The 14,742-nt window shown below is 41.2% G+C and overlaps 1 protein-coding gene across 1 annotated transcript in view; it reads right to left on the reverse strand.

The window, feature by feature from the left end:
* Positions 1 to 1,969: 1,969 nt before the first annotated feature.
* Positions 1,970 to 14,742, reverse strand: part of NFKB1 (nuclear factor of kappa light polypeptide gene enhancer in B-cells 1) — a 47,124-nt gene continuing 34,351 nt past the window's right edge. Inside the window, exons 15-23 of the mRNA XM_010180676.1 lie at positions 12,130 to 12,244; positions 9,893 to 10,094; positions 8,575 to 8,744; positions 7,636 to 7,738; positions 6,613 to 6,734; positions 5,702 to 5,768; positions 5,261 to 5,433; positions 4,948 to 5,125; positions 1,970 to 2,836 (exon numbers count right to left, since the gene is read on the reverse strand). Coding sequence (XP_010178978.1) covers positions 2,649 to 2,836; positions 4,948 to 5,125; positions 5,261 to 5,433; positions 5,702 to 5,768; positions 6,613 to 6,734; positions 7,636 to 7,738; positions 8,575 to 8,744; positions 9,893 to 10,094; positions 12,130 to 12,244 — 1,318 coding nt within the window. The 3' untranslated portion in view covers positions 1,970 to 2,648. The remainder of the gene's footprint in view (positions 2,837 to 4,947; positions 5,126 to 5,260; positions 5,434 to 5,701; positions 5,769 to 6,612; positions 6,735 to 7,635; positions 7,739 to 8,574; positions 8,745 to 9,892; positions 10,095 to 12,129; positions 12,245 to 14,742) is intronic.

The following is a 14,742-nucleotide window of genomic DNA, read 5'->3' on the forward strand; positions in this document are numbered from 1 at the left end:
ACAGTATCCTCTGCTGCAAGGTGTAGTGAGGTCCTCGTGCTAACTTGCTGTGCTGGATGAAAAATGTAAGACTGAGTTATAGCATTACTACCTTCTTTTTAGCTGTTAAGTGAGAGGGGCCTCTCTCTATAAGCCAGGTATAGACAGGAGCTCTCAGGCAGTGAGCTCCTAGGTTCCTGAAGGGCTATTTTCTAGTTTATTCCATCACACATGTGAAATAAGAGTAGCACTTCCTTTCTGGGAAGTATAAGGATAAATCTGTGTTTGAGGTAAGAAGATAGGATGAGGAGGCACATAAATATATCTTCATAGTTATCTGTTAGGAAGAATACATCTGCTTTAAGACTTTCTGTTAAGACTTGTCTGCATTGCTTACACTTTCTTGCTAAGTCTGGTTCTTCTGCATGCTGCCTTCATCTTCATACCTGCAAGGAGCCTGACCAGAGCCTAACCCGGGTGCCATCAGTACAAGACAGTGTGCCCTATACAAGATGACCACCTACTAATAAGAAAAAAGGTAAAGCAGAAAGACTAAAGCTGTGTGTTTGAGCATTTTAATTGAGCTGCATGAGGTAAACACTGGGCTTTCTACTAGGTTTGCTCTGCAGCTGAGAACCACAGAGAAAAACACAAATGTCTCCTACTAGATGCCATACCACTTTCTGTAGTGTGTCCTACACTAGCTGGTGCGTTCTACCTCCTACTTTTGCCTAGTTCTGACAAACGGTTTGGCATGCCTGCAACACCTACTTAAGATTCTAAGGTTTAATGCAGATGGGAAAATTATGTGACTCAACTGTAAAAATTTAGTGTTCCTGTTTGAATTAGTGAGAATACTTTTAAATTATTCATCTATTTCTAAAAAAAGGAGGGGAAAAAAAAGGACCAAAACCTCTTTTGTTAAATAGACTGAAATTGAGATGCTACAAAGACAGAAGCTACCAGACTGCCATTTAAAGCACTTGAATACACAGGGCTAGGGGAAATGTCCCGCTGTTCATTTTGTGATCACTACCCTGATGAATTTAGCTATCGTGAAGCATTTGGTCATGAAGTGTTTAAGGAAATACAGACCCAGGTGTCTTCTGATGCTTTAAAAGCAGAGCTGGTCAGAAATAAGGCTAAAAGGTGTGAATCAACAGCCAGGATGCCCTGGTGACCTGCAGGACTGTAGAAACCTCAGTAAAAGTCTCTGCCAGCCCCTGAGCTGTGCTGGAAATTCTGTGCAGCAGATGTGTTTGACTCAGCCAGCAGCTCTGCTGGGGCTCAGAAAGCTCCTCTACCCCCAGAATATCAGAACTGCTGCCTGTTTCTGTTACAGCTGGAATGCAAAGAGAACACGGGACAAGTACATTAGTTGAACAAAAATCCATATGCCTTTGACACTGCATATGTAAGTTATTCATACAAAACCAGAAAGAATGGTATTTTTGCTATTATGCATCTTGTTGCTCTGGAAGTAATTATTGTACTCAGTAATTCAGCTGGATATAAAATTATTTCACAAGTTTTGTGAAATATGGCATCTGTATTCTTAGCAGGGCCAACATCTGTAACAGTTACACTCGCCATCTCAGAATTACCATGCAACAAGAAGAAATCCTGCTCAGGAATGCAGTCATCAGAGGAGTTTCTAGATAGCTCAAAGAACCCTCTCAGCAGAGTTTTGCTGAGATGCTGAATAGTTGCTTTCAGTGTAAAGGATTCTCTGCTGCCATAATTATCAGAACTAAGAGAGACCATGAATCAGAGGCTTTAGTTCCAAAACAGCTGTTCAGCAGTAGCTGATGATCCTGGTCTCCCACCATAAAATACACTTAAGCTTTAAGACAAGTGGCTTGTAACCCTTTTAAAATTTATTTTAGTACTTGGAAATCAGCATAATCTTATAGTAATGCTTAAATCTTCAATAACTCTACTTGAAAGATATGTAAAAATTACAGCAAGTATAGACGAGATTTCATTTCGGGTTTTTATTATAAAAGTAAAATAAAAATAAGCATTTAAAAAGCACATCTTTTAAAAAAGAACAGATATAAAAACCTATTTACAAATAGGAAAATGCCAAACTTGATTTTTTTTTAATAAGAGGCACCAAAGTTAAGTTTAAATACATTATTTGAAATATACAATTTTTTTTATTTTTTAGGATTCTCTTTTTTGAGTTGTCATTGTGATTGAAGTAATGATTTTTCTTTGGCAGCTATTTTATGGGCTTTTTTCTTGCAACTGTGCTGCAAAAATTATGAAGAGAGCGGGTTAGAAACCATATCCTTTGATTGCTCTGTGTGCCTTACCTCTTTTTTATTAAGTGAGTCGGTATGATGCATTAACAAGGAGTGACTTTCATCTGTAAAAGAAAATCCTCGCAGACCACAAAAGCTCAGTCAGTCATTCACACCATCCCAGTCCTGTGTATTAATGCGGCAGCAGAGCTCTGGTTATTGTGTAAATGAATAAAGTTAAATGTACTTGAGGAAGGAAGCAACGGGTAGGAGTCGCACGCTGAAGTCACCGCTGGTTCAGGTTCGTGTGTGGTTCTTCCAGTGCGCTTTTGGTTGTGAATTCACTTCCCTCTGGCCAGGATGACACCCATGTAATTTTAAATGTCACATTTCCTGTAACTGCATATTGCTAATTGAATATTACTAGTTGGCTATAAAATTGCTTTGCACTGAACTTTCATGTCCATAGCCTAAAGTCATTCTGCTGAGCGTTACTGACGACTTGCTGGTCAGAGAGTCTGAGTAAGTAAAGCTCAGTTTGCGGAAGGAGGTCTCCACGCCACTGTCACACATGCTTTCATTGTCTTCAAATTTGCTGCTATAAAGCTCACCTGAGGGAGAGAGAAAAGGAAAATATATTATCATTTCTGTTCCTTCAGTAATGTTGCTTTCAGAAAAGGCTAAGGAATGCAAACCAATAGGTTTAAGCTCTTCTATAGGAAAATAAATCTAACTTTAGAGTTTAGGAAAAGCTGTGCTGAATGTTTTTCAGTTGACCAAAGCATGTGATCTGCTGCACTGTTGGCAGAGAGTGACTGCAGCTGGAGCTTGGAGGGGATGAGAAGCCTGGTGCTCTGGTGAGACTAATGCTGTCTCTGCACTACTCAGACTCTGCCTGTGTGTGGTAGTAGGTAGAGCAAAAGGTTCCCTGGCTCACCAGTTCCTAGGCTGTGCAAGCATACAGCTTCAGGATGAGGCTCCTAAAACTTTCTCATGTTTCTTACTTACAGATTTCTTTTTGAGACAAATACTAGATGAAAATTGTTCAAGTAAGTGAGCCTGAAATACGAAGTCAGCAACAGCCGCCATCTGTACAAGATGCACAAAAGGAGTGCCTGACTGCAAGAGAACTGTATCAGAGTCGAAGGTATGATGTCGGTGGTCAGCATATTAGAGTTCAGTATTATTTTTCTAAACAACTATCTTAAAATAAATGAAATTATGCAGTCCATTCATGTTGCAAAGCATCAGAACACTTCTTACCCTTCATGATTAACCTAAATGACTGAACAATTTTCTAGAGAATAAACTGGCAACCCTAGACTGGGATGGAGTTACTGTGGTGTTCTTCTTTCCAGAAATATCTACAGTATTTTCACATAGGGTGTAAGTTTTCCACATTAGTGTGCTGGCAGCACTACTGGTATTTGAACAGGGCATCAGGAACATCATTTTTGCTACTTAACATGGTCAGGCAGTGACTGGATATCCCTGATGACTTACTGCCTTCTCACAACCTCCGTTTTTCTGTTGAGTCTTCTGCCTAAAAGCTCTGTAGGGCTCCATCATTGAAGATGCTTAAAGCTCAACTGGACATGACACAGGAAACCTCATGTAACATTATATTGGCCCTGCTCTGAGACAGCAGTTGGGCAGCATGACTGCTACAGGTCCCCTGTAACCTAAAGCATCCCCAATTTCACTGCCTACAGAACACTGGATCATTTCAAAGTGCCACACATTGTGGAAGGAGAAATTGAATACTGAAGTCTTACTGAGAAGTTTATGAACCCAAAACATTTTTCTTTATCCAGATATGGGGGGAAATCAAAAGGTAATGGCATAATGGCATTTGTAGTGGCCTGGGAGATCACTGCCTAGTTTATCTTTTGAAAGTAACTGGAGTTACCACCAGTAAATGGCAGATGTCTAGTTTTAAAAAGGGGAACCAGTATAATCAATGCTGTAATGCAGGGCTACTGATTCAAGGGGTCCATTCAAGGTCTCTTCTATGCCTAGAAAATGTCTACAACAAGAAAGTCCAGCTGCAATAAAATATTTTGGAAATACATAAGCATCTGAGCATTGAGACCGCATCTGGAATATTGTGTCCAGTTCTGGGCCCCTCAGTTCAAGAAGGACAGGGAACTGCTGGAGAGAGTCCAGCGCTGGGCTACAAAGATGATCAAGGGAGTGGAACATCTCCCTTATGAGGAGCAGCTGAGGGAGCTGGGTCTCTTTAGTTTGCAGAAGAGGAGACTGAGGGGAGACCTCATTCATGTTTATAAATATTTAAAGGGTGAGTGTCACGAGGATGGAGCCAGGCTCTTCTCGGTGACAAACAATGATAGGACAAGAGGTAATGGGCACAAGCTGGAACACAGGAGGTTCCACTTAAATTTGAGAAGAAACTTCTCAGTGAGGGTGACAGAGCACTGCAACAGGCTGCCCAGAGAGGTTGTGGAGTCTCCTTCTCTGGAGACATTCAAAACCCGCCTGGACGCCTTCCTGTGCAACCTCATCTAGGTGTTCCTGCTCTGGCAGGGGGATTGGACTGGATGATCTTTTGAGGTCCCTTCCAATCCCTAACATTCTGTGATTCTGTCATCTCGGGCACTGTGTGTAAGAAACTGCAAACTATCAGCAGTCCAAGGTGGGGTGGGGAAGAGAATTGAAAAAAATGTTTCCAATAAAGCTCTTCATGTTTTGCTGTCAATGTTACCTGTCTCTCCATTTGCAAAGGTGGGTGGTGATGACAACAGGAGAGCTTTTGTTCTATTCTCCTCCTGGCGAGACGGGCTTTGTGAGATGGACAGCGCTTTCTGAATGATTTCAATGGCTTCTGTGTGACCCATCTGTCTCAAAGCAGCAATCAGTTCTTGAACTGTACCGCCAGAAACCTAAGAGAGAAGACACCAGATGCTCACCATCATCCAGGCTAGCAAAAACCAAAGGGCTGCACTGTCTCACCATCCAGGAGGACAACCTCCTCTACATGTCTGTGTGTTCTTTAGAACTTGTAACAGCCATATTACCTCATAGTTATCTAGGAGAGTTTTCGATGGGGAAGGGCTCAACCTGAAGGCATTAGTGAGTATGCCAAGACCCAGTTTTTGTGCTAGAGTAGACCAGTTCTTGTTTGGATCAGGTGCTTCCAATAGTTTGTAAAGCTGCTGCTTTGAACTTTCATTCAGCTCTCTCAAGTGTCCTGGGGAACAAAGAAATATGTTAGCTTATTATTTATACAAATCATGCACCAGTTCATTTCTAAGCAGAAACAAAGCCAAATTAAAGAGTATTTTAATGTCCATCAATCCCATCAACAGAACCATGCTCATTCTGAGAATGAGTGGGGGGGATGGTGCCTCTTCTCCCCATTTCAGTTACAAGCTATTGCAGGGTAACATCTTCTGCAAGTGCACTTTTAGTACTCAATTACAAGAGGAATATTGTCAAGTCGTCTTTATAGATGTTACCTTGTGTCAGTAAGTCCTCTGAAATCACTGCTGACTCATAGGGTTTGCCATTTAATATCTCATACACCTAAGAGAATACATTAAAATCAGTATTTAGCAGAAACCTGGTTAGTGGCCATTATCTTGACAAGTCTCAGTAGTAATGCATAAAGCCCTAATTACATCTGTATATGGACAATTTTTTTTCTGTCCCAGGATCAGTATGACTGAAAATACCATAGAAGACCTGTGCAAAGCTTGAGGGAGAGATCTTGAGAAGTTAATTTCCCTTGGCCTTTAACTATGTCATCTGGCAACTGTTTTCAAGATCCATAGGGAATCTTTGCAGTAAATAAGTGGCAGTAGCAGTGGCTAAGTGAGGAGTTATTGCCTGTCTGCAGCTAGAAATTTAAAACAAAGCCTGGGTTAGATTTTTCACTTAAAGCTCATATTGCTCCCCAGCTCCATGTGGTTAGAGATGCTGACTGCTTGTACCTTCCACTCACACCAAACGATCCGCAGATACTTGGCTACTAAAGCATGGACCATGCAGCCTCATCACTGTTTGGGTAGGACACAGAAGTGTACTTTCCCTGCACACAAAGCCTGCAATTCTGCAGAACACGCAGCAAAGAAAGCCACTGGAGAGTGTCTCGTGCTGAATATGGGCCTTCAGCCAGCTGAATACTTCTCCATATTGAAGACTGAGTGCAACTATTTCAAATGTCTGGTCATTCCTGTTCTGTAGAAGCATTCTGTTAAGTGGAGCTTTCTTCCAATGCTCTTTGATATTTTTGGGATTTTTGCAGCTGAATTAGTTTAATTTTTGATGGCAGATTAGTAGCTTGTCTTGAAATAATTGTGGATGCAGTGAAAGGAGTTGGATGAGAGAGCTGAACTATAATTTATTATTGAAAGACCAGATCACATACCTCAGAGTTGGCTGCCATATCCAGCGGTGTCGTTCCAGGCACAATTCCTTCGTCATCTTCGTCATCTTTCACATCATCTAGATCAAACAATGGCTCAAAGTTCTCAACATGAGGATTTGCACCTGGCAAGCAAATATGCAAAAAAATCCCAAGAAAAGGCTTCAAGTTGCTTTTCAACAATATTTAAAATATGTATTCTAAGTTCTGAATAGCAAAGCTGTTATTTTAGCTACTCAAGCTAAATTACATTTTGTATTACATCTGCACATAACTTTATCAAGTGAAGTTAAATGCTGCCATATCTGTATAAAGCTACTCTCCATTATAAAGAGGGAACAAATGGCCAGCAGAGTGCTGGGGCCCAAAGAAAGAGCTATCATTATAGAAGCTGACTTCCAGTCCCATTCTGAGCTCACACAAAGCACACCGTGTGTGTGTGGTGACGTGATGGTGTAGAGCGTCTTCTTACAGTGTCAGAGAAAGTGAGTATTATTAAAAGACCAAGCACACAGCCAGAGCAATGGGAGGCTTGGATTTCTGTTTCAAAGGAGCAAAATCGGGTATTAAGGGTCTAAATACAACTGAAAAAAATTTCCAATAAATACTCAAAACTAACTCTCCCACAGTGATAAGAAACAGGAGACACTAACAAGCTCTAATTTCAGTGACCTATTTTTTTGTTTTAAAAGCAGTCCAACAGTTATTCCAACTATGGAATGAGGTCTCTGCTACTTCAGCTATAAAAAAACTACAAAAGAAATACTCAAAAAACTTCCAAGAGTGCTCGAGAGACTTTTTTTTTCCTTGCCTCACATAATTTGCTTTTTTAGCCATTAGATGGTGCTAAAGAGTAGTACAGCACCTGAAAGTGGGCCTGTCCTGAGGAAAACCAAATCTGTGCTTTTTTTACCATCTGACTTCTGCTCATTAAAGAGGTTCACTGGCACATTCTTTTCTGCTTGCAGCCATCTAACCTGAATTGTCACTGAAAGAAAACTCTCCAGCAAATACCTATTTTCATACCTGCCACTTTGAGAACTGCTGCCAATTTTGTAGAGCCCCTTCCAGCTGCTATGTGAAGAGGAGTTGTCCCATCATATGTAGTGCTGTCCACATCTGCATCACCCTAAATTTTTATTGAACAACAGAAAGAAAAGTGCCATTTGTCTATACAATACAGCTGCAAAGACTCGTGTCTGCATAAACGCTGCTACCATTCCACACCTGTTTGCATAAAAACTCAAAACCATTGTCTCAAAAGAAGGAATTAGAAAGGAACTACAACTGCCTGCCTGCAGGAACGGATGGTGGTTGTGTGCCTCAGTATTACAGCAGGAGGCACAGCCCATAAACCCAAACAGGTCAGGTAGATAAAAGCCATGTATCCCCTGTACCAGTGCTGCCATCTGATTACCCACGGTGTTTGGAGCCTGAACTGATGCGCACAGAGATCTTCCTCCTGCTGCTCTTCAGGAGCATAGGTTGGCTTGTGGCACACTCGTACACAGATACCGAGGAAAGTGACCGCAGCCAGCTGTGGGTGTGCAGAATTAAGCACACCAGGATCAAGGTGTTAAAGAGATGAGACGGAGAGATGTTTATAGATATGCACAAGTATCTCTCTTCACACATCTATATACACATTCCACTTCACAAAGATGAAGTGATTAACTTGAGTCATTTCATTGGCTGCTGGGTTTACTTGGTGCACATTAAACATGGCATATGCGATCAGGTCAAGGTCACAAACTGTAAATGCCTCAGCTTGGGCAAAAGGTTCACCAGCAGTGCTGAACAATTAATAATAAATAACATCAGCAATAATTTTGCTATTATACTAATTTAAGTAAGTCAATAACAGTAAAAACCCCTTTTCTTCTGTTCCTCTGAAACACCGAAGGATTTTCAAGAGTTTTTAAATATGTAAGGGAAAAGACCTGGGAGAAAAAAAATTGCCCTTACCTCAAGCAAAAGGCAGCCTGCCAACGGGATGTTCTCCTGTTCGACAGCTAAATGCAATGCAGTTCGTCCAGATTTTTGTTCCTGAGCATTGACATTAACTCCAGCAGCAATCAGCTGTTTGAGGCAGGACAGGCTATTTGCCATCACCACCATGTGAATTGCACTGAGACCTACACAAAACAAAACCCATCCAACATGTGCATTAATATTTGAAAAATACGGAAATGCCAGAGTAAGGAGACTTAAGTGGCCGCATCTATGAGAACTAGGATGAGTGAGAGTCACTGTAGTTACCTGAGCACAAGTGACTGATTTTACCTGCTTTTGCACTAAAAGGTGGTGTTAATAAAAATGTTCTTTGTGCATAAATTGGACCTAGTTGTGTTACTGATGGTGAGTCAAAACCATGCATTAAAAAAAAATATTTAAAAATCAGCAAATTCCAAGGTGGAGCAGAAGGCAAGAACTAAAGAGCTCACCTAGAGCATCTTCTGCCTGAAAGGAGAGTGGCCTTAAAAAGAAAATCTGCACCTTGGTACTAAACAAGTGGGTACACTGCACCGGCCCCATCTGAACATCTCTCTTAGAAACATTCTGGGGCATAATTGGTATATTTTAGTATCATTCTCCTGTGGGTTGGTATATTTTAGTATCATTCTCCTGTAGGGTCACACTGCCCTATCACCTCAAGATTACCTGCACCAGCTCAAAGAGAATAATCAAGCCTTGTATTTAAAAAAAACAAACAAGAACCCCAAAGCAACAACGACGACAACACCACCACCACCACCACCCACTCTCTGAGGGACTTAACACAGTTTTTTGATTCCCCTAATGATATTTTTAGGTCAGACACTTTACAGTCTACTAGAGTAGGAGTACTAAATTTAAATGACCTGTGCCACTGAAAAATGGGAGAATTGTGTTTTTGGTTATTTTTGAGGGGATTTCATTCCCTAGAGAGGAAGAGGAAACATCTTCTGGGTTTTTTTTAATTTAAAAACCGCTTGCATAAGGTATCTCAGGAGGAACAGAGTGCTTTGTGAGATTAAAAAGAATATACAATAACAAACATTCAAATCCATACTGTGTCACGCGGCCATTACCAATTTTTATGTTTTGTATAACCAGAAAACGTACACGTCTATGTTCTCTCGTGTGTGACTGCAGGCATATGAAAGCCAAGGACAGCATGTGCAAATGGGGGAAAATGCTGTTTCCAAGGTCTGTATCTACCTGTGTGAAAACACTGTTGGCAGGAATTGTGGTGAGCATGCCCAGCAGGTGAGTGTAAAATGCAGCCATTATCTTTCCATACCTTCACCATTGGAAAGGTTGAGCATCGGAGATATTTTCTTATGCTTGAGGAGCAGACTCAAAATCTCGTCGTCTCCTTCAGTAGCAGCTAAATGTAAGGCAGAATTCCCATGGCGATCCAGAACGCTGACGTCTGCTCCAGCCCGCAGCAAGTCTTCTACCACCTCTGCCTGCTTTGTGATTACTGCCAGGTGCAAGGGGGTCTACAAGTGACAGGAGTAAGCCATGAGAAGATAAGCAACAGCTACATCACTTCTACAGAAATCTCTTAAACCCATAAAAGCTCCTAGTGTGAGAAGATGTTACTCCACTTCAAAGCTACCAGAAATGAAAAGCCTGTATGTGTGCAGTTTTTCCTACTGCATACTACAAACAGGGTTTCTACTTACAGAAAATAAAAGCTGCTTTGCCAGTGTCAGCAGTCAGACTTTGGGAGGAGCGAAGATGTCACTCACTCTCTAAGCCAGAGCACTGACCTGGTTATTGGAGTGTTACAGTGCAAAGGACCTCGGAAATGAGATAATCCCTGTGCCCCCCAGGCACTGTAACTCTGCTTCCAGCTGCCCCACAGCCAAGTTCATGCCACAGAGGGAGCACCCGCACTTGCCAGGGCCTGCTCAAATCTGCCTTTGGCACTGAACTAGACTCTATTTTTGCTCTGAATAGGGGGTTTGCAGCCACAGGCTTAGGATTTCTTTATCCCCCCAAAACAACTCTGCACAGAAAAGAAAATCTTACTGTTCTGTGCATTTGTCAAAGTGCGTTTATGCAGAGCTTGTCTAGTGAGCTGATTCTATTTGTACTGTATCCATTTCTGTGCAGAGACCTGCAGCACCAAGAGGCTCTCCCAGGTGGAGAGGTTTCAAGTACTTCCAAAGGTTGGTTGTTTGCTGCATTCTTGACAGTCTTGCCAGTGAACAGCATCATGTAGAGCATACTAAGAAAAGTACGTATTTAAAGAGTACAGCATTCCAGTGAGGTTTGGGAAACTATTTCCAACATGAAAGTAAAGTAAAAATGGCACAAAGTTCCATCTCTGTATCATTATCATTAAGAGAGGACTATAAAACAAGACTTAATTCCAGCTCTGTACAATAAGCTTGTGTTTGTCAGCAGATTGGTCAACATATCTGCAATTAGTTACTGAATCTTTAGGGTGCATGTACGATTCAGCTTTCAGAGTATCTGCACAGAAGGAAAATTCTAGCCCAAGCCTACACTGCCTCCCACCACTGGCTTAAGGTTTAAGTAGAAGGCAGAAATAGCTGTGGAGGTCCTGGTAGTTAGAGATATATTTCTTGCATGGAGCACAGCTTGGCCTCCTGTTTCTGTTTAACTGAGGGTACAGAATTCAATTCAGAATCTTCTGCTTGCTTTCATCAGCCTCCACACTGCAAACTTGCTTTATATGAACATGAAAATGAAATGTGAAAGAGAACAAGAAAGTCAAATAAACCTTCTGGGACTTTCTGTGTAGAATAAAATCCTGCCTTTACTGCTCACAGCAAAAGAAACGACACAAATATCTGAGTGCTGCTGTGAAACATCCAGCTGGTTACCTTTGGGACAAGCAAATGGTGTGCACAGTTGAAAAGAGATTATTTTTCAGGCAGGTTTTCACAGCTCTTTTCTTAAAGCCTGTCTGAGTTACAACACAAAAAGCTCAGAATGTGTCATAGATGAAGTTGAGGAGAGAGAATTGTTCCTGGCAGTTAAGAGTTCTTCTTCTTTTACTAGGTAAAAGACATAGGGATGTGGCTTTTTTTGTTTTGCTATAATGTGAATCTAGAAACAAAAGGGAAATTTTGGTGCTCATGTGCTGGGCACAAACACCACCCGGGCTATAGGAAGAGCAGAGTTTATTACAGCTTCCACATGCCTACAGATAACCGATGACACAGCAACTGCCTCCAGATCCCGAGTTATCCTGTTAGAAAGGTCAAAAGAACCCAGAGTTGGCACACTGCAATCCATACTGCTGGGTTAATAACAGAAGCAGCCAAGTTCTACCATTAACATATGGAGACGTTTCTGTAGTTCTGAACTACACCAGTGAAAACATGGTCTTGCTCCTCCACCACCTTACAACATGTCAATGTGTTTCTAAACCTGTTTGCATTGCAGCCTGATCCGGGCTCATTCCAACCAACAGAAGAAAAGGAAGATAGATGCAAGTTGTGCAGTTTCTTTTTTGCTGGCTGAACAATCAACACTACTTATACCACCACAACGGCTTACCTGATAAAGGTCGTTTCTCATGTTAACGATGTCATTATAATTCAAATCAGGCATCACTTCCAAGAGGTTTTTCACCAGCTCAGTATGAAGATGGATAACTGCTAAGTGAAGGACACTGAAACAAACAAAAAAACAGATGAACAAATTCACACTACTTTCATATTGGTTATAAAAATTTCAAGGTTTTGCTCTAGATCTGACTGAATTCTAACCAATATAAACAGCTGACTATTAGAGGTCATGATTTCAGCACTTAATATCAGCACCTAAAATGAATCCCAACATTAAAAAAAAGCCAGGCAGAAGGTAACTGTGTTTAACTCTTCAATCAGAAATACAGACTTTGGATGACTTTTGCTGGTTCTGAGCATAACTTCACTACTGGTCTAATAAATGCAACTTTTTATCACAAAAGAATTGTTTCAGAACTTGCTGAAATCCCCAAATTCTTTCTGGTTTGTTTTTTTCATGGTTAGAATTACACGGCACATGAACACCTCTTACTATCAAAACCTTCCTTTAGAATTTCCACAGGCCTCTCTGCCACCAAAGCAGATTTTCCCTTGGGGGTTTCCCCAGATGTGTGGGCTTTTCTTTTCTTCATTTTCAAACAGAAAAACTCCTAAGGACTCCAGCCTGGTGACTAACAGCCACAGGATTTGCAGCAGTGGCCAGAGATGTCACGCCAAAGGAAAAACCTGGTTTGGGACATGAGTGACTCTGCATAGCAAGACACTTCACCACTTCTATTGGGTTAATGCAACGGCCTTTCCTATGCTCTTCTCCAGAACCACGTTCTGCCCCACCAGCCAGAGCAGCTGTACTTGCAAAAGGATGCCAGGAAAAAGCAGGTTGTGAATCCCATCACCCCTCTCCAACGGAGCTCAATTTGTCTTGTTCCCTTGAGATGACATTTCAAAGTCGTCCTCTGTTTTGAAACATTTCTTGCCAAGCTCTCCCTTAACGGATGCTGGCTAACTTCTAGACTCATCTTTTTAGCACATTGCTGCTGACATACAATGTCAACATAGGACACAGTGTGTTTGTTATGCTACTCAAGAAATACCTGAATATACTCAGATCTACACTTTCATCAGAAAAATAAAAAGAAGTTCCTTGCCATTTGGGGTGCAGAGTCATCCTGAAATTGAGACAGAGCACTCAAAACCAGAAGGTATTTTAAACAGGGAAAAAAAAATGTTTTCTAAACCAAACTCATCCTTGAAGGGCCCGTTTCATTGGTTCTGGACACTGCCATAGGCAGCACTTTCCCTCCTTCAGCTCTCCTGGGCTGTTCAAACAGTCCCACCACCACCATAAAAGAGATGTTCTTCAGCTCTCTGGTAGATGCTTCTTAGTATGTTCTATCATGCTGACATTCTATCACATATTCTATCATCTCTTCTACTGCCTTTAGTTCTCCCTCCTGTAGCACGTATTTTAATTTTACCCTGCCACTACAGGTGATGCTGTAAAGACATGCTGACTAGATCATGACAGGGCAGTCAAGTCCATTTTTTAAACAGTCCTACATCAAAAAATGCATTTCAGCACTGCTGTGGAGGCAGAATGCCATAATACCCTCACAGGCTTCTGGCAAGCAGTGGTATTGGTAGAAAAGCAGTAAGAGCCAATGTTACAGAGTGCCTGCTGTAAATATACACTAATCACAGGTTAACGTATTATGTCTCAAAGCCATAAAACACATCACAAGGTCCCATTAAAGGTATTTTCATTCCCTCCATACTACTTTGGTGAAAGACGAGCAAAATTGTTGACAGCAACATTTCTTTAAAGGCTTGAGCGAAAATTTTATAGTTTATAAATTTAGAGTCTTAATGACTAAAATGAAAATTATGGAAATTATGAAATTTTACTTTTAATTTTTTAAAAACAGCTCCTGTGAGAGAACAGACACCAAAACTTTCTTTTGTTAAAACACAGAGTAGCTGTATTACATGCTCATAGACTAAAATCCATCCTAGGAGAAAGGCAGCAATACGTACTTGCAGGTATTTCTTGATGCAGGAAGAAAACAACTATTTACCATAATTCTGAAAAGTATTTTGGCTTTGTTGAAATGCCCTGCAAGTCCAAATCTGAGGGGCATGTCATTGATATTTAAATGCAGGTCCTACTTGCTTACTTGCTTATTCCTCTACCCCTTGCTTGTTATTTTTTAAACACAGAATCTGTATTGTCCAAAGTGCCAGCAGATTTTGTTGCTAGCTCCTGCCTCATTCATATTCCTGCTTTCCTCAAAGCAGACATCAGGTTGTCAGTTGGAAAGCAGAGCAAGGAGCTATCTTGGATTTTGCAGTGCTTAGAGTGTATGCTGTTTATCAGTAATCTGAGACTTATTTTCACTGAAAGTGGAATGAAAGCAGTAGCCTCTCACAGAGTAACAGAATAGGGGGATCGCATGTCTTGGTCACTTGTAATTTTCCACCTAAAGGCTTATTTGCTCCTACTGTGCAAAATACTGCAATTGGAAGACACATAAGTGATTGCACAGGGTCTGCCCAAAGCCTGACAGCTAAAAGGAGCATGTGATAATGTTACTTGCTTATTCAAGAGATTACCTTTGCAGGTGTTCAGAACCACTCCTGCTGA

Source organism: Mesitornis unicolor, unplaced genomic scaffold, assembly GCF_000695765.1.
Source record: "Mesitornis unicolor isolate BGI_N332 unplaced genomic scaffold, ASM69576v1 scaffold35553, whole genome shotgun sequence".
NCBI classification, from domain to species: Eukaryota; Metazoa; Chordata; class Aves; order Mesitornithiformes; family Mesitornithidae; genus Mesitornis; species Mesitornis unicolor.